Raw genomic sequence first — 20711 nt, forward strand, 5'->3', positions numbered from 1 at the left:
AGGAATGTACTTTGAGGTGTGTTTCAGCAATAGCTTAATCAATTCTCAAGAGACATTCTTTTGCTGTGAGACATGAGTTGATGTCGTAAACTAGAGTTGACATACCACCCCTCTTGTTTAACAAACACACACGTACAGGTTCTTGTTTCAGAAAGTGTGTTAAGGAATTCATGCACAAAAACAACCGTAAAGCAGGAACAACCTTGTGTTTGTGCTTGGATCCATATGTCTCTTTGGTTTTGATGTTTTTAAAATGTTTCCTTTCCTGATTGAAAGGGTCACTTTGACAGCACTTGCGTACAAAAAAACCTGCAAACTGCAATTCTGACACGATAATTGTGCAAAAAGATTTTGTTAGCTATAAAGTAACTGTTAAGCATTAGCGCAAGATATATCATGTCTGACTAATATGATCTAAAAAGGAAATATGTGTATATTAATGTTAATAATGTGCTATATTTCAATCGTAACATATTTCTGTCAGCCAGTGAATTAGAAGGCTGTCTTTTAATGTTGGATCATGAGTTGGGGAAATGCATCGACAATGATCGTTGGACTACATATTTGCACAAAAAGGACAAATGGAGGACAACATAAATGACATGTTCTTGAAATGAACACGCACCAGAACCACACTTGGACCCCACACAACGCAAACAAAAGCTCCGATGAGACACAGCACACATGCACCTTTCCTCTTGTCATGCTCTGCTCTGTTTTTTTTTTTTTTTGCAACACACTTGTGGTTCTTGCTCATAATCATTCTGGATCATGCCTTTCATGACCTTGTGCAGAGCTCCTTCTTGTGCTATATTTTGTTCTATTGTTTTGCTCTCTGTCACTTGCCTGCTCACCGGGTTTGTTGTGCTTTCTCATTGGCTGAATAAGTTTGCTTTACTGCTTGTATTGGTTGTTGTGTGCAGGACATTACATGTGTATATAAGTTCATATTCATATCCCGCTCACTTGGAAGCAAACATCTTGCAGGCTCCACAAACAGAAATGAATTATAATAGAATTAACAAGTGCTTCTAAAGCAACTTGCTTTGTGCACATAAACATTGCTAGCATTGCTCACTATATGCACAACACATTTTCTAAAATTCATACACTACGTTTTATTTAGTACACCATATTTGTCACTGTAGACAGCAGTTACCTCAGACACTCACTTGGACACACTCTATTCCTTGCTGCTACCACTAATCATTTACTGTTGCACTGTTGCCTGCTTTTTTTTGCTGGTTTTTTTTTTTCTTTCTATATTTTCCTGCGTTCATTGTAATCATGACCTCTTGCTGTTTTAATTTCAGATTTGCATATCCACTTCCACTCCTTCCTCATTTGCATACAGCAAGAATGGCGAGCGGGCATCCCACAGACAAATTCAGTTTCATGTATCAGCCAGACACGCACAAGAGGTACGGGGCACGCATGCACACACACTCACACACTAATACACTTGCACATGCCTGTCCTCCTAATGACCAGGTAAGTCAAAAGTAATGGAGGCGAACTTAAGGTTTTGGTATTTTTTTCTATTGCCGCGATGGAGTAAGATGCCTAACAGGAAGTGCAGTAGAAATGGTTCTGTACCTTACAGGATGCCCATCTGATTGTGGAAACTTGGCAGATAAACTCCTGCATTTGTTGGTGAAAAAACAAATTTTGGGGGAAAATGCAGTTAAAACCACAGATGCTCCCACCGTTATATTTCTCAATGGCTCCATGCCATCCTTGTTTTTCTGTCTGTTCTTTTGCTTATTGTCATTTCAAGTGCAGGTGTGGGTTTTTTTGTGTAAAAATATCCTTATTTTGAGTCTACTTTTGGGTGATTCATGTTTCTTCTGTTGTTGCGTGGTTGGAGACTGTCAGTGGAGTGTTAACAGAATACTAGGGGATTCTTGTAAAAATGTGTGTATGTGTGTGTTTGGTAATCATAATAAATTTCTATTGACCTTCTGTTCCCCCCCCCCCCCCCCCCGCCCCCCGCCCAACCCACCCCATGCACACACACATACTTTCTCTCTTCCCTTTCTTCCACCCTTCTTTGTTTTTCTTAGTAAGAACAGGTTATCTTCAGCCATGAACCCAGTCTACAGCCCTGTTCAGCCTGGAACACCATATGGAAACCCTAAAAACATGGCCTTCACAGGTAAGACCAGTATCCACACAAACTATTTCTTTACCAAGAACATGGATGGAACAGCTATATTTTAAGAAGGCTAATAAATGCCTAAAAGGCAGTCCTGAAATGTAATTACTGAAGTTAGCATAATGCTTTCTTGTTATCAGGGGCTGCAAGTTATTTTATGTGTCATTTAGAGAAATGGAAGAAATAACCATGCCATAAGCAGTTGAGTCTGTTTTAGAAGGCAAATTTAATTAGAGGACGTTTAAAGAAGTTATTTATAAAATGTATTAGTTTAAAAAGGTATAAATAATCATAAATACTGGAATTATTTAGCCAATATGAAAAGTACGACACCAGGAATGGAGCTGTATGCCAGTAAAAGTCTGACAGAGTTGTATTAGAAGGGTATAGGATGTTGGACAAAGGAAGGAAAAACACAGTTAAATGCAAAATGTTGATTGGAGCAGGGGACATACTTTCAGGACTTTTAGTCAGATTCTCGATCTTCTCAAGCCAACATTAGGGGGGTAGTTTAGTTCATCAGTGTGGCACTGATTGTCCAGACATGATGTGACGAAACACCATGTCATGGGGTTAGGCTCCATCCACATATGATAGAAGGAAAATGTGTGACAGTTGTACAACTATGAGATGCGTCCCTGGTTCAAAATGAAAGGTTATCCAAATTTAACTTCCTTGCCGTTATATATTTTCTTTACCGTTTTAACACTGGTGTGTTTTTTTTTTGTTGTTTTTTTAATGATATGCAACAAAAGGATATGCAGCAATTGTATGGGCCACATCACCCAGCCCTAATGCCAAACTAAGTGTTAAATACCATTAGGAAATAGCATTTCTCCTTCCTTGTCACTTTACCTCTATTTATGTACTTTAAAAAAAAAAATATATATATATATAGATATATATATCTATATATATATATATATATCTCATCAGTGAGCACACCCTAAGGAATTTTGCTGAGGTTAAAGTCCACTTGCCGTCTGCAAAGAGCTGATTAATCTCTCCAGATGTTTAAATGTTTAAATAAATTACAGGCTTTAGAGTACATATCTTCATGATGGGATATTTTTGTTTTTGTTCTGTTTGTTTTCTTTTGTTTTTTTTATGCCAAGTTGGTGTAGCTGCATTACAATTTTTAGGTTAGGAAGTTGCTATGTAACAGATTTAGTGTTACACTTGGATGTGTTGGCCTTGAGTCAAATCATTCAAGCAAAACATCGAATATAACAGAAGTAAATAGAAAAGCACACTGTTTTCCATTTCCTAACCCTGGATAGAAATTATCACACAAGGTGAACTGTCAATCTGATTTAAAAACCTAGTTAAATATTTCTAAAGATTCATCAAACATCTGGCTGTAACCAAGGCTCCAGACTAGACTTTTCCAGTCGCACCAATGGATCCGTATGGATAATTTTGGTCGTGTTAAGTACTGCTTAAATATACTTTTCTATAGCAGTCGTATTTTTTCCATTTTGATTGGATGAATAGGTTCCCTTTTTTAAGTAACTGCTATTAACAATAAAATATTCTCGATTTTTCCATACATTAGGAATATTATGTCTTGCATTGCACTTTTTTTCCTGAAATGTTACCCTAAAATATGAAAAATTCTCCATTTTACATAGTAAAAACATCAGATAATTTGCATGCATCTCTGGGGAAAAATATTAACCTCCTTTAAGCCAGGTTCAAATTTGTTTCTAAATTTTGTTCATTTATTAGACTTGAACATTTCACAGATGTTTTACAATGTTTGGGTATCTATTTATCACCTAATAATTAAGTGATAATAATTAATAGAATATACAACAGTAACTTTTTTTTTTTTTAAAAACTCAATTTTTCCATGGTTTTTGGGATGACATGTTCCCGTGAATGATTTTTTTTTTTTTTATAATTTTTTTTTTAATCCTCCTGTTAAAACTTTAAAAACACATACAGGAGCAGAGTCAACCCAGAGTATGTGGAAAAATTCATATGGAGAAAATAGCATTTTAAAAGATTTGGATTGTCAAATTTAATACATTTTTGTTCTACATCATTGACAGACATCCAATCAGATTCATTAAAACAACAAAGCAGAACGTTGTAACGCATGAATGCCAACAAACAGATAACATTTGAAAGAAGTTCGTTTGAACACAGACTCAGTTACTCAGTCACACCTTGATACATCTTACTACTAGCAGACTTCCTAAATAAATTGACTATAAACATTTGGATTGTAAGATTTAATATAGTTTGGAAACTATTTGCAGACACAAGATCCAATCAAATTTTTAGAAACAACCATACAGAACATCTACCACACCTCAAAACAGTCATGATGAAGAGATATGTCATCATACTGTCCTGTCGGATTTCTTGAAAGTTTAAGTGAACTTGAGGGATTCCCAAAACTTGTCCCATTTTTTGAGGCCTGCATACCATAATCTTAATTCATGAGTCAAGAGAATATTCACTTTGGTGTGCAAGGCAACATTATGTCCTGTAGCATCCTGAGAAGAGGGAATGGATGACAGACCTGTATACGGAACTCCTGCATTGATCTTTTTTTTAGGAAACTACTAAAAAAAAAAAAAAAGAAACGTGATTTTATTCATTGATCTCCTCTGTGATTCCTGGCCCTGTTTAATTGGGGCAAATGAATCTGCTGATCATTTCATTCAAACATGCAACATGAACAATTATCAGGAACCATGTTCCTGGTTTGATTGAAAGCTTTGTAATGATAATCTTGCTGGATATTGAATCAGCTGATATCAGTGACTACATGGTTGTGTCTTCTCTTACAGGAGATCATTTCCATCATCTTCTCTGACAACATTTTACAGATCTTTCTTTCAGCATTTTGACTTAAGATATCTATCGAAAAGCCAAATAGGAATTTGCTGGAGTGTTATATGGCCAATATGAACCAACGCCATTGTTCGTACAGTTAGTTCACTCGTGGCATAAAACCCTCCCTTTTAATGTCAGATTTAGTGTAATTGCATTAAATAGATGCAATTGCAAGCAACGTTTCATTTATTAAACACAATGTTTACTTTTGACATTTTCTTCACACTAGTCTGAAATAAAATACATTAAAGAAGAAAAATGGTCAAAATTGAGCAGTTGGTGGAAAAAATCTGGGGTTTTGCCTGCCGTGTCTCACCATCTGTTGTTTTTATTATTATTGTTATTATTATTGATATTAATTATTTTTAATGTGAATGACATTACATTTTAGGTTTTAGATTTGCAGTCACAGGGATGATGATGATGATGATGGTGTTCTTATTTGACTGGATACTAGTAGATGATGAGCTCCCACATGGTGTTGTTATGACGACAGGCTGCATGTTTTCTACTGCTAATTATTCTCAAGGCTGATAATTCTTCTTATTTCCTAACATAGTTTAATGATTCACCTTGACAAAATTACACATTATCATATTTGACACAGCTCAGGGTTAAATGCCCATGTGGCCATTTGTACCTCACCAGTGATTCAAAATGGAAAGGAAGGGAGCAAATTAAAAAGAGGGGGGGAAAGATAATCGTTGATTGTTCGGAAGATAAAAATGCCACCTAAATTCCAGCCACATTCTGTGTTTACCAGTAAACTAAAATAAACCTACTTAATTAGACAGTGGTTCAGCTTCCAGCAGCTAAACTTCCACATTGGAAAGATTCAAAACCACAGAGCAGATCATCTGTGAGACTGTGGGCCAGTAATGGCAAAGAGTGAGTGCAGCACTTCACTCACTTTCACTCGTTTGTTGTTTTTTTTTTTTTTTTTCCTCGTCTCGCTCTATTGGGCCCTCACATTATGTTGGAGGAAAAGCTTTTTTTCTCTGGTCAAATCAGCACTGTTTGCTCAGTGTATGATTTATGACGCACGGCGATGCTTCTATGTATTTGTTCCCTGCATGCATTGCTAATGTTTCTGAATTTATCTCCTCCCACATCATATTGGCAGGTGTGTTTTCTCTGCCAAATTTGTATATGTAAGACATATTCAGCCGACTGTGTTATTGGTACAGACGTGTCTCTAATGAGCGCCATCTGTGCACATCATCCTCCCTGCCAAATACTACTTTACCTGTGTGGATTTGTGTGTCTCGGCATCCCTCTATTTATTAAAGCTACGGTTTCTAACGCTTTCTATGTCATCTGTGAACTTCTTGTAGGCTATCCAGGAGGTTATCCTGCAACAGCTCCCACCTATACACCCAACCTTTATCAAACAGGCAGTCCTGGGTATCCACCAGGTAAGCTCAGTCACACAAAAACAGATACATAGATTTTTTTTTTTTTTTTTTTTTTTTTTATTATTCAACAAACATGTTGTGTCTTTTATGTAAGAGAACTGCCAGACCAAATTCATTTTAGGTTTAAAAAAAGATCATTTTTTATCACAAAGATGGCAGAATATGTTGATTTAAAAGGCATTTTGCTATCACCTCTAAGTATTTAGTGACAAAGAGATGATGTTTTCATTGTGCCTTTTTGTTGAAAAATAACACATTGGCACAAAACTATAACGAAGAGTCATTCATAAAGTAAGGTGCATTATCATGCATCTCACACTAAGAGGTACAAACAGGAAATCTAAATTCAAGCCATTTTAAAGTAAATATTATTCCCAGGACTAATAGATCTCAGGCCTGAAGTTAAGACTTATCCAAATATCTGATCAAATCCAACGTTGCAGAAATAAATTCAAAGTAAAGAGATGGCTGTGAGGAAATTGTCCCTGTTTTAGGTAACTGTGGAAACATTTCTGGGATTAGACTTTACAATGTGAAGCCTTGAAAACAAAGTACATGGGATTAATTTTACAAGAAAGCTGTAAAAGCTGCTGAAAAGCAGGAATTTATACAAGAAAAGAAATGAGGAGCAGATATTTATAACTGAAACAACCTAATAACTGTGTCACTGATCCATTTAGTCATTTTCTAAAACTGATGAGCAATCATTCTGCTCACGCTGTGCAAAGCAGCTGTGTAATGTGTTGGTGTGAAATGAAACTTAGTCACTGTTTAGGTTAAGCTTGGCCAAACATTTAATCTGTTGGATGAATTACGCAGTGACATTTTTCATTTCATGTCATGAGGATCCATCATGGCGGCGGCTCTGTATCACTGCATAGCCATGAATTGATTTTTACATATTTGCCTTTCATACTTAACCTAAAGTAAATATTGTTTCCCTGCATGTTTTATAATTGCCTGAGTCAACTGCAGTTGCAGGTTTGTCACAAATCAAACATCCCTGTTAAAATTAAATTATGATTACAATCAGCCATGCAGGCAGCAGATAGCTTAGAGCTCAGAGGCAATGTAGATTAAATGGTGCTCTCAGCCTTAAAGGTATTAATGGTGGAGGAGTGGGAAGCTAGCCAGTAACAGCTGCCATCGGCTGTATAGCAGCAGAAACATCTCTGCTGGGGTCCGGCGTCTGGTCCCAGAAGCAGATGGATGTACAGTTGTATTCATTTGTCTGTATGGATCTGGATTGTTCAGAGCATCCTCGCTTCAGTCTGATTTAGGCTTACTGTCCTTGAAAGCTGCTGTTTTATGATATTCAGAAACATTACATCTCAACAGCTGATTTGTTTCTCTGCAGCAGATATGCTTCAGATCTGTATCATATTGGCACCTTTATTATATTATCAGAAACAGTAAAATAACACATTACTGTCCGATAAAGTGTGAATTCTTATCAATTTGGGACAATAAGAGAATTAGATTACCTCAACACAAATCTCAGTGCATATAGCAGAGGAAGAAAGGCAAAGACGCTCTCCAATAATGATTAGATAAAACACACAGAGCTGAATAAACACTGAAAGCAGATTAAACTTCTAAAGGGCACAATTCATAACAGCAAAGGGGAAAAAATAGATGATTGAAGATGGTGATATTTTTACATTTTCAAAGATTGTTTCAGTTTGCTTTTTAGGGAGATGCATTTCATGACAGTTTTACTGTAGTTGTGAATAGTAAGCTTATTGACAAAATCAAACAATTTATTTGTCGGGTTTTTGGCCATCCATTTGTTATTATAGAAAATATCTGCTTTAGTTTTTATCCTTTTCTCTTACATTAAGATTGTTTGTTTCTCCTGAAGCTGCCTCCTCTCATCTCCTCCCTAAGTTTGGTTGACAAAACATGAAATCTTCTTTGGCAAAGCGCACCCTGCTTTGTTCTAGCAGAAACGTGAATCTTTGTTGAGGCTGTGTTTTTGCTCCCTGCTTGGAAAACAAGTTTCTCCCTGCATTTCTCAGTGCTTTATATTTTAATACATCGTGAAATGGAAACGTTCATGCTATAAGAAAAAAAAATCATGCCAAGAATGATCAGCCAGACAGCCCAGCTGTGGTCCGACTAAAAAAAAAAAACCGTGCCATGGTCATTATTTCTCAAGACCACTGACAAACTGTTTTTTTTATCAGCTGGGCTTTTGTGTAATTGTCACAAATCATTGTCTTTAATGCGTCGTATTCATGCTCAAGCAAAGAATAACAGAGAGCGTGTGTGCACATGCATACTCATACACAAACATATAGACACAGAGCAGCTCCAGCATCTCTTTGTTCCCTTGTCCTTGTGTGGGAGAAGGGCTTTCATAAGCTCCACAGCGACAGCAGCTAGCTAGTAGCATGTTTGACCTTCAGGCTCCTCCAGGTGGTCACTCGGACGTATTGCAGCTCACAGATAAGAACACAGATGAATGTTGTGTCTGAACCTGATGCCCTCACTTCCCCCACAACCTCATGGTTTACAATTAATTTAAGTTGGAGGCTGTGTGGAATGGTGTTATTTCTACTGCTTTCCTGAAGTATAATCCATGAAAGATTAAATACAGCCCATTTGCAGTGACCACGCAGCTTCTTTCTCCTTTTCAATAATCAGTGCAAATGTGTTGTGTTCAAAGCTCAAGGTTAAGCCCACCAAATCAGACTTTTGAAGACACACTGGCTTGACTGTATTGGGTTTTTTTTCCAGACTGAAATCCCCTCAAATAACAGCACCAGTCCCCATCTGGTGGACTCTATAGGAAATGCAAATGCTGAAAAGAAGAAACCAATGAAAAATCAATGCAACTGCGTACTTGGGCTATTGTTTCATTCTCTGTTATTGTGGGATTACATTTTTTCTGACATGCATGATAAAAAAGACAAGTTTTTAACAGTAGATAGATATTTTTGACTATGATCTCTAGCTGACCAGCTCAGACGTCGGCAGTGGTGTAATAAATCATGACAGCAAAAGGCAGTTAAAAAAAAAAAAAAAAAATCCCAAACTCTCCTAGTAACAGGCCACATGACTTGTAGGGGTTTCAAGAGAGGAAAAGCTTTTGGTGATAAGCCTTAGATAGTAATCCCTCAACGCCACAGTATCCTTCAGTTCCTCCAGTGTTTCAGCATCTCATCTGCAGTCTGTTCCGTTTTATTGCTCTTATCAGCGTTGTATCAAGATGTAGCAGGTTGCTTCCTCTGGAGCAACGTTTCAGGTCTCATCCTGCCCACCACTAATCACCAAGCCAATCTTTCTCTAAACTAAAATAAGATGGAATATTTGCTTTATTTGGCTTAAACGCTAAAATAAGTACACTACTGTATTATATCTACTGAATGTGTAACTAAACTCTTTGCTAACAGATTCCTCACAAAAGCTCAAAGATGACAATATCATAATTGTTGCAAAAAAAAACAAAAAACAACAAAAAAAGGTCAGAGTTGCCCAAAAGAAGAAAAAATTGCTGAATCCATTTGCAAGATGCTACTACTGTGCTGGAATTAAAAATCATCGTCTCCTTTCTCTCTCCTCTGTTTTTAGGATATACCCCGGCAGGAACTCCATACAAAGTTCCCCCCACTCAGTCAAATGGAGCACCTCCTCCCTACACCCCCACTCCCACCCCATACCCGACAGCTATGTACCCCATCCGCAGTGCCTACCCTCAGCAGAACATTTACGCACAGGTAAAGACCCCCGGAGTGATGGTGTTACTGTGGAGAGCACTGCTGCCATTGTGTCCGGGCAAAAGATTTCTAGACTTTAGAGTAAAAATGTTGTCATTGGGGAAATAGAGTCCATTGGTTTTTGCCTTGTGTGCAGAAAGTTAGTTTAGCTCATTTTTAGAATCTTCAAATATACTAAGAAAACTATTAATAGCTGATATTTACCAAGCTGTGACTTGTTTAGAGGTGCATTTGCACCTAAGCTGGAGTGGTACGTGTGTGGTATCCACGTACGGTTTGGTCGGTGCAGCTGACGTCGGTAAAACGTGCTCTGCGTATTCACTAAGTGAGCTGCACTCAGAGCAGGGGTGCGCGTCCGGTCTGGAAGTGCATTGCAGGCCTCTGCAAAGTGTAAAATTGGCAACAGTGTAACAGACCTTACATAGACACTGAACCAGTATAAATCCAGCTTAAGATAGTGGATTCCTGGTTTATTCCACTGTAATTCTGTGTGTTGCCAGGCTGCCAAGGTTTTTTCAACTGGATTCTTGTTTTACTAACAGCTACTGCAAAAAACTTCTTTCCTCTGAGACCTCGAATAAAATGAGCAGTTGTGTAAATTGTGTAATAGTCCTCATAAATCAGACGTACCCGGACCTCCAGCCGCACCAAGCCACATCATGTGTTTTCTCCTTGCAGGGAGCATATTATACCCAACCAGTGTATGCGGCTCAGCCACATGTGATCCATCACACCACTGTGGTGCAGCCCAACAGCATCCCCTCCACAGCCCTCTACCCTGCCGCCGTCCCTGTTCCTGCTCCTCGTAACAACGGCATGGCTGCCATGGGAATGGTAGCCGGGACAACCATGGCCATGAGTGCAGGTACGGCAAATATTTATGTCTAATATTCTAAGAGCTCTTGTTGTTTGTGACTGAAATTAGGTGGTAAACTAGAAAATAGATTTTTACATCTGTATTGTTGTTAAATGTGTGTAGGGACTCTGCTGACAACACCCCAGCACCCCCCAATTGGAGCACACCCAGTTACTGTGCCAACCTACAGGCCCCAAGGGACACCTGGCTACAGCTACGTACCACCTCACTGGTAGAGCCCACTCATCATGTAAGTGTCTGCGCTTCTGCTATTTACTCTCTCAGACAGACTCTCACCCCCCACCAATCCTCTTTCTTCCATCTTGTCCCCTCCTTGTTTTCTCTTCTCTTTCTTATTCTTCCTTTTGTTCTCATCTTGTCTCTCTTGACTTGTGCAAACTGTGTTAGCTTCACATTTGTTTCCCTTCCTTTTCGTCAGAGCCAGTAATAAATCAATCACCCATGTGTGCCTGTCTTGTCCCCCCCCCACCCAGATCCGGAGTCCACCATCGTATGCAACTGCTCCAATCTTTCACGAGCTCCCTGCGGTAACCATGGGAACTCGGCACCTGTCTGCAAGAACAAAACTAAAGTGCAACAGCCACTTTACTATTAATATTATTATGCGATATTCTGTAATGTTTTTACAAAAGCTGCTTTTTGGTTTTGGTTTTTTTTTTTTTGGTTTTTTTTCCCTGTTCATTTGCCAACCAGTCATTACTTTTTTATGGTTGTTTTGTTCGATTTCCTCATTTACTTTTGCTGTGGCTGTCATTGGAACTCCAGAGGGACTCTTGACCAATCACAGGTGTCGGTCACTCCTGTTTTCGTGCTGTGCTGGTGTGTGTGTGTGGTCCTGCCTGCTGCTGCTCAGTTGGCTGGAAAATATTGGGCACTTACTCTTCATCATCATCTACATCAGTCACTGCGAAGACTATTTGACTAATGCTGCCAAATTTTCTAACGACTAGATATCAGCACAGGGTTTTAGCATCATTAGGATTTTTGTTTTGTGGTTTATTAAAAGCTTTTAAATGTTTTTTTTCCTTCTTCTTCTTTTTCCTACATCTAACAAAATTACCGTTTTCCTATTTTTCCTGCCTTTTGTTCTTCCTTCCTTTACATCTTTTTCTGCCTCACTTGTTTCATTAAGCTCAGTCGTCTTCCAGCGCGAAGCTGTCAGTCCAGCAGTAGTCTGTCGTCCCTGTTGTCATGTCTCTGCATGAGTGTCTGTCGGTGCTGTGAGCACTGACCTCCACCCATTGTGCTGTGTGTCTTACCTTGTCCACATTAGCGTTGTACCTAGTACACACTAAAGGAAAGAATCACCTACTTCATGCAACATTCTATGCAGGCTGGTATGTTGTGACTCTAAAACCTTAACATAGCTAAAGAGCATTTCAAAGTTGTTTGGGTTTTTTCAGCTCTTCTTATGGAGGTCAGTACATTTAAACAACTGTTTAACTTAATGTCAGCAGCGTGGGAAGTCCCTTCCTTTTCTTCAGTGCACAAGTTCACACACATTAACACACACCCACAGGGGCTCCTGTGGCACAACAGAAGACATCATTTAGTGGCACTTACTGTACAGTACTTCCAAGACACAATGTTAACACAGGCATACATGACACATGGGTTTTAAGGGGCGTGCATGGCAGACGCAGCCACCAGAGGAGTTTAAAGGGATTGTGTTGGCACTTGGATGGAAGACGCAAGGAGAAGAGATGGCAAAAGAGGAGAGAGAGGAGATGACATACTCACAGTTTTAGAACAAAACATTTTAGTTTGTGACATCTCACCTGCTTGAGAATGCACAAACAAAAAGGCTATTTTTGCACTGTATGTTTTGTACTTCCTTTTTTGGTTGGTGTTACTGTGGTTATGCAATTCTCTCCTCCTCCCTCTGTTCAGACGAGAACTAATAACCAAACTTAGCTGTTGAGAAAGTATTCCTACTGAGGTTTCTTTTTTAAACAAAATGAACCATTTAAATTAACATGCAGTTCATATCATTGGCGTCAGGATTATAATACTGTCTTGAGTGTGCAAGCACAAAAATCAGGCTGTAATCAAGTAAATGGTCATGTTTTTCATGGCAAACATGCATTTAGCCATTTTTTACATTATGTTTCTATGTGCAAAGACATTAGACTTTGTGCAATCATTCATCTATATGGTTTTAGTCCTCGCCTGGAGATTATTCGGGGAGATGGAGGTGGTGGATGGGATTTAATATTTAGATGAGGCTTGTTGCATTTTTCAGGATTTTGAAGAAAAAAAACAAAAACAATTAAGACTCAGACCACAACTCTATGATCTGCAGAGTACAGATTGGTATTACAAAGAGAACATTGCTGCACGGGTATGTGGATGGAGTGGTTTGATTATTGCAATAAAATAAGAGGGAACACCTCCAGTTGTTAACGTACAGTAATTACTTCATCAGCCTTTTGGATTGATTTTTTTGTTAAATGCTTATTGTAATATCTAAACTTGGATTCAAGGCTGTTTATGCAGCTTTCATTGAATAATTAATTCAGTTACTGCTAAGAGGAGTAGAACATATCAGAAGTTTGGGTATTGAATAACATTGTTGGGAAAATATTGCACAACATAAGATAAAAAAAACTTGACTATACTACTATAATTTAATGCTAAGGAACAGGTACTTAGACTTTGTAGTGCAAGATGGAAGAAGAAGCAATTTATATCATTATTAAAACAATAAGGTCGAGTGTTTTGAGGTATTCTTAGTCAAAATGTTTGTACACTAGTAGGTTAATTCTCAAGGTGTTGCATTATGCCGCTGTCAGAGGAAAACCACATACATTTCAACCTAGTTTAAAAAAAAAAAAAAAAGACTTGTGTATTTTAGATAAGTGGATGTTATTGGTATGAATCATTAAAAGTTCCCACCAAGTAAGGCTCGTGTATATTTTAAATTGATGCCAGTAAAAGTTTAAAAAAAAAAAAAAAAAGAGAGAGAAAATACAAGCTGGATTTTCTTGTGACAGCAGTAAAGTTATTCTACATTAGGATTATTTAACCGACCACTACCTTTGTCAGTATTTCTAATTTAAATCTCGTATTTTGCTTTTTCTTTTGTTTTTGTTTTTCTTCTCTCCCTTTGGTCAATTAAGCATAATGGGTATGCGTAATATTCAGGTGTATTTCACTATAGCATTGGGTTTCTAAGTTAAAAAAAAAAACAAAAACATGCAGTATATTTATACAGCAAGTGGTACAGTAATGTATTTCTAGCTAAGCATGGTTGCATCGGTGTGGCAGCTACTGTTTGTGCTTTTAATAGGTTTTTTTTTTTTGTTTTGTTTTTGTTTATTTGGTGGTGTTTTACTTTTCCACATCTGTTGTCTACATATCTGTCACTACAAGGGGAGAAGTTAACACAAAGTCTGTAAATAATATTGGGACTTGTGGAATTTCTTGTTACCAAATTCCAACATATTTATATGATTGTCGCCTGAATTTACAGACATTGAGGGAAGTCGAGTGCCAGAACTGAAATGGACAGCATGTTTTAAATTGAGTGAGAAAGGCCACTTTGATGCCTTTTGAAGCAAACTTCCTAGTCCATTTCGATTCTGTGGGTGCAAAGATGTGTTGAATAATGTCTTGAAAACCTTCAGCCTCCGTGCCCTTTTGTTCTGTGCCATATTTCACCAAATTATTGTTCAGTAAATATGTGTTCTTCTCCTAAATAACTGGTAAACTCTTGAGTCCTTGTTATGTCTAGCTTCCTGTGAATCTGTGTTTTCCTATTGCTGTCCTGTTTCTCACGTGGATGCATATTACCTGTCTGACTTTTATCTTACTGTATTTTCTGTCTTTATCCTGTTTTCACTTTGTGCCATTTTGCATCCCTTCAAGCATTTTAACACATTCAGGGATGCAAAATGGTGTCTTGATGATCATCTGTACTTTTCCCTTTCTCTACCTTCTTTAAACTTTATTTTTCCTACACTTTGATGCTAATTTTTGGCCTTTTAGTGCTGACCTCTGCTACCCTCACCACCCCAACTGAACAGCATCATGTACAATTACATGATGCCTTCTAAATCTGTCATAAGACTTGGTAACTACCACATTTTATGGCATTTGTGAAATTTCATTGACTATTATTAACACTAGATGTCGCTATAGACAAAGTCTAAGAGTGGCATTGCGGCTTTGAGCCAGCACGAATTTATCAGTTTTTTACATGTAAGAATTGGATGTCACATTTTGAGCACTGAGATTTGTTTTTATTTTTTTTTTTTATTTTTTTTATTTTTTTTTTTTTTTGTGGTGGGGGGGTGGAATTGCTTTTTGTTTGTGTTTTGCTTTTTTTTCCCCTCAAATTTTCAGGCATTTTCACAAATGCTATTCTTACACATCAGAAACATACCTCCAGATGAGGTGTTGTTTGTTGTAGTTCTTGGAGGATTTAGCTGGGCTGCGGACCAATGCTTTTTAACTGTAATTCATTTGTAATCAGAGTGCTCAGTCGAGAGGCAGACCCACAGAGCAAAACATGAGTCAAAAGTAAGAAACAGTCCTAAAGAGGATTGTTTTGCAAGATACTGTAGCTGCCTCCTCATTTCACTCCATTCCTTGCCTTTCATTTATGTAAAATTTGCACTTAATTGAAAGTCGGTATTGAACACTTTTGTGTTCGGGGAGGAGGGAGATTGGTGTGCAAAGTTGTCTTAATCATGGATTTTTTTTTTTTAAACCATCCTGTTCTCTTCATCATCCTGTCCTCTAACATTTCCAAACATTTCAAGGTAATAACTTTTAATGAGGATTACTTGATACTTTCCTGTTTTTTTCCCTCAGTGTATTTTAATCTTGAACTTTTTGCTTTTCCATTGAAAATGTGACCAGAAGCATTCATTACACCTGTCCCCTCTTTCCATTTCCCCTCTCTCTTCTTCTTTTGCCTTGCAGTTGCTCAGTCTTAGTTTTTCACAAGTATGAATTGAATCACTACTATCACAATGAATAGTAGGCTCTTAAATGTTTTTGATGTTCTGCTGCAGCTTTTAATTTCAACTGTCAGAGGTATCTTAGTTTGATTTGACACTAAATGTGATGCAAAAAGTGGAAAATTCCTCGTCTTCCAAAAAAAAAAAAAGAAAAAAAAAGAGAGAAAATAAAAGCAGATACTCGTATCCCTCAATGATCGAGTATTAAGAACAACCCCATCTTTGGAAGTTTTAGTTTGGTACCCAGTTTGCACATGCTATGGTATATCTGTTACCGTAAGGTTGTGTTTGAAACTGAAGCCCAACGTCTGTTCAGCGTTGAGAGAAGTGAATTGTTTGTTAGCTATCTGGTCCAGAGTGAAGGACCTGCGTCAGGCTTGTGATATGAAGTGTAAATCTGTTTTTTGTTTTTTTTTCTTTTCCTTTTGGTTTTTTTTTTTTTTTTTTTTTTTTTTTTTTTTTTGTTGAGGGGTTTTTTGGGTTTTTTATTTTATTTTATTTTTTAATGTTTTTAAGATCAGTTAGTGATCTTAGTACTATAACTAAGCCAAGTTTGTAATTGTATATTTACTGTAAAATGTAGAACATTGAATAACTATTAAAATTTTCCTATAAAAGGAAAGATGGTCTTGTCTGCTTTTTAAAAAAAAAAAAAAAAACAAACATTTGTTAAATCAACAATTATTAAATAACCTCCCTTTGTGTTTGATTTCTCATTTTTCAGACATTCACACCTTCCAAAAGAAAATTAAATTTCTGAGCCAAATGTGGATTTGTTTCAGTAGAACTGGTATGAATGATCCTCTGAGCTTTACATGTACTTCTTTATTTTTATTTTTTTGTGTGCTGCTTATTTAAACAGTGCAACATCTCAAAACTAAAATGACAAAACGCAGTATTATGCAAGTAATTTTTTTTTTTTTTTAAAGACATAAGATGTATGGTGATGATTGAAATAGAGGCCATTTTTTCTAGTAGTTTTAAAAATAAGTTAACATGCCTTGCTTGTGCAATATCACAATAAGCAAAATGGCTGCCACCTGAATAAATGAACAATTTCAAGGTTTATAGCATACATGAATATATTCTCCCATGCTTCATTATCAAGACATTTCCTCTGATACCACTTCCTAGCTTCGCACCAAAAATGCTGGACAACGAAGAAGCGAATCAAATGGCTCTCCTCTTTATTTCCAATGTTCATTGAATTATTTTAAATAAAATTGCTAAGCTTTTTCCATCATGGTCAATAATTCTATATCCTTTTTTTAATCTGCCCCTCTTCGATGCAGATATGCATACAGGTCCACTACAGTTGCTGGTTTATCTTTTTTTTTTTTTTTTTTTTTCCCCCAATGGAGTTTAGGTCACTGGACTTCATGGATGTAATCAATTTCCATTCAGTTGTCATAGCACTTTGTTTCCCATTGAGTTTCCCAATAGCAGTATTGCTTCTTTAATTTTACTTTTTATATTGTATACACTTGTATCTTATATTACATTGTGTTCTTAAATTAATTCTGAGACAATTGAGTTTTTCAATGACCTTGTTTAATCATTGAAATGATTAATCCTTGTTTACTCTTAGAACAAAGATGCACAATTTTCCTTGTGACTAAGAAATACTGCAAGCAGACAAACACTTGTCTTTCACTTCTCTATGGATTTGCCACCAGACATCCGACTGACTTGAGCAACTACATCTTACAGATACATTTACCCCTCAACAAATACTGTTGCATGTTTATGTGCTGTACCTCCCCAAGGTCCCTTGAGGAGAGGCAGTAAGTTTTTTTTTTTTTTTTTTATATTTATGTGGAAATAATAGGAAAAACACAAGAATATGATTAATAAATATTACTAGATATAATGATGATGGGTAATCTGGAAAAACCAGAAACAGGTTGTGAACTACATTCCACGTTTCTTGCATACTGAGGCAAGTATGGCTTCACTGCGTTAACCTCTGCATTACCACTGGCTTGCTGGGGATTCAGTAGCAAACCCATTTATTATGTGGTGGTAATGAAGATGTTAAAGCAGGCACAAGTAATTGAAAGGTGCTGTAACAATCTTCCAAGATTAAACTCTTGGCCATTGGAACTGTTTGTGGTAATATTCACACAAGTTGAGTTGTGGGTTGTTTCACATAGAAAAATACATGTGCAAGCACGATTGTGACTAAAGACCAATGCAACTGGTAGTGTATGCGACATTATCACGCAAAATAAAAGTACATTATTTGTTCATTCTATCGATCAAGAGCAAGTTACATGAGAAAAACCAAGGTGAATTCAGTTTGCATACATCCAGAGGTTAGTTTCTCATCAGCAAGAAACTAAATATACTAAATAGGCTGGACATGTTAGTTCAAAAAGGAGGGCTCAGTGCTGGGCAGGAGACAATAAACTCTGAGAACAGTAGTAGAGAGGGTTACGCTGAAGCTGAGAACAATAATGGATAACAGCAAACACCCTCTTCACGGATTCCTTAAGGAGCAAAAGCAGCTGACTTCTCTCGCTCCGCTGTAGAATGGAGCGTTTCGGGTGATCTTTTATTCCCACGGCCATTAGACTATAATATAAAACCTCCTGAATCTTACATCCAAATGTACATGCAACATCTAGGTAGAGTAGCTATGTTGTTTTGATTGTGATTTTAATGTGATTTTAACCTATGTCTGTCTGTTCGATTATTTATTGATTTATTTTTGATAACGTTCCTGTGAGAAGTGGAACAGTGTTATTGAGCCACCAGACAATTTGAATTTCTCTTTAGGGATGAATAAAGTTATATCTATATATCTATCTTGCTATAAAGTATTCTATAAAATTTATTATTCAAATTTCCTTCCCTATACGCACTTTGGACAGAATTATAGGAATCAACTTTAAAAACAATTAACTCAAGCATTTTGTTATAAAAAATCATTAATACATATTAATGAATTAAAACAGGCATGAAATGAGAAAAACCAGTAACTTTTTTTTTTTTCAACACAGGTGAGTACAAATATTTCATGATTGATGGTAATGAAATGCATTAAAATGCTTCTGATGTAATGATAATTTTAAGGCAAAGTGACAGTTTTTCATCTGTGATTGTTGCCTTTGGCTAAAAGAAGGGTGTAGCTTAAAATGACAGTTTAGAAGGAAAAAAATCATGCTCATTGCAAAATTTACTGGCAAAGCTTTGCACAACTCCATACGTCTTTGTCTGTACACATCCAGATTCAAACATGATGAATGAGCTCATTCGGAAAAAGAGGTTTGCTGCAGTGGCTAACCATTCAAGGTTTTAATCATCTAAGTGCTTTGATGCTCTGTCATATATTCATTTTAATCAGGGGCTGAAACACTGACAGATACTACTGCGATTGATGTACTTGTCCTCAAGCTGTCTTTAAGTGTTTTTTGTTTGCTAAATTTAACTTCTAATCTTTTCTGCTGTGGCAAATAAAATTCTTCCATAATCTAATTTGAAGCCTTTGACTCTTCCGTGTTTATTCAGTGCAGAACTTGTGAAGGATTTAGTGCTGTTTCAATGTTGTGCTATTGAATGGTAACCAGTCTTTACAAGCAAATGATAATCCATTTTGGTCTCTTTCTCCATGAACAATTAGTGTGTGTGAACCAAGAATTTCCATGATTTCTAACCCCCAGCAAAACTTTTATTATGGCTGTGTTTGACTCTCACACACGCAAACACACAGTGGTTAAAGAGGCTTCTCTGTGTGCAGTCTCTTGGGATATGTCATTGTAAACTTGTTCACAAATTCCTCAGATACACAAACTCACTTGCTATAGTAATCACAGATAATTCAATCTCTGGAGTCAAAGGAGACAATAACAGTAGTTCAATACAATGACATTTAAAGAGAAGAAAAGTGTATCGACATAGTGCCTTTCCATAAGGAAGGGCTAAATCTCTAAAATCAACAATTCTCTGTGAATAAGTCATTAATTAACATTAGAGGAGAGCAACTCCAGTGTCCCTTTCCTGTGATTACTGACAGCTTTGTCAATATTAAGTGATTGTAAGACAGACTTGTTGTGAATAATGAAACAGTAAGAAAGCATGTGTTGACTCACTAGCCACCACACCACAGACGAAAATCAAAACATGATGTGATGTTTTCATGGTCAGTTCACATTGTAGCTACACATACTGCAGATGTAATATTGAACAACAAACAAAACGCAAAAATGTGCTCCACACTATCATGTGGAGACAGCAAGTAACTGCAGGGAGTCTAGTAAGTAGGTAACATATTAGCAGGCAACAAAAAAAATTCAATTAAAAAATAATGAATGTTTCCAAAATAAGACTAACACTGCCATCGCCCTCTTATCAGCAGCATTCTGTTGGGAAGCGGATGTTGAGCAGGAAACAACAATGTTGACATTTCCCCAAGGAGTTCTATAAAGGGGCTATAAAATTCCAACAAAATGAGACAATTGCTCATCTCGACTTGTTCTCTTACACTCCACATCCTTTGATTTTTTTTCTTGACTCTCACAGTTAAGCACTACCAAGCATTTTTTGATTCAACTTATATTTGCCGTACAGATAATGGAAAAAGCACAAATATGAGTCCCAAAGCTGAAAGTAATGGGCACATAAATTGCTTTTGGTTTTTTTTCAGGGATTTTGGTGTCTTACTCTGACTGCATTGCATCTGCTTTGACCCCCCACAAAGTTATATGAAAAGTGAGTTCTGATCGGGAATCGTAT

General features: G+C 37.0%; 1 protein-coding gene across 1 annotated transcript; it reads left to right on the forward strand.

The window, feature by feature from the left end:
• Positions 1 to 1344: 1344 nt before the first annotated feature.
• Positions 1345 to 11537, forward strand: fam168a (family with sequence similarity 168 member A). Its single transcript, XM_079245893.1, has 7 exons — positions 1345 to 1421; positions 2064 to 2155; positions 6337 to 6417; positions 9991 to 10136; positions 10815 to 11001; positions 11116 to 11242; positions 11487 to 11537. The coding sequence occupies exons 1-6, from the start codon at positions 1360 to 1362 to the stop codon at positions 11226 to 11228; spliced, it is 681 nt and encodes a 226-aa protein (XP_079102019.1). The 5' UTR covers positions 1345 to 1359; the 3' UTR covers positions 11229 to 11242; positions 11487 to 11537.
• Positions 11538 to 20711: the final 9174 nt, after the last annotated feature.

This window comes from Telmatherina bonti (assembly GCF_933228915.1).
Source record: "Telmatherina bonti genome assembly, chromosome: 9".
In the NCBI taxonomy this organism is placed as follows: Eukaryota; Metazoa; Chordata; class Actinopteri; order Atheriniformes; family Telmatherinidae; genus Telmatherina; species Telmatherina bonti.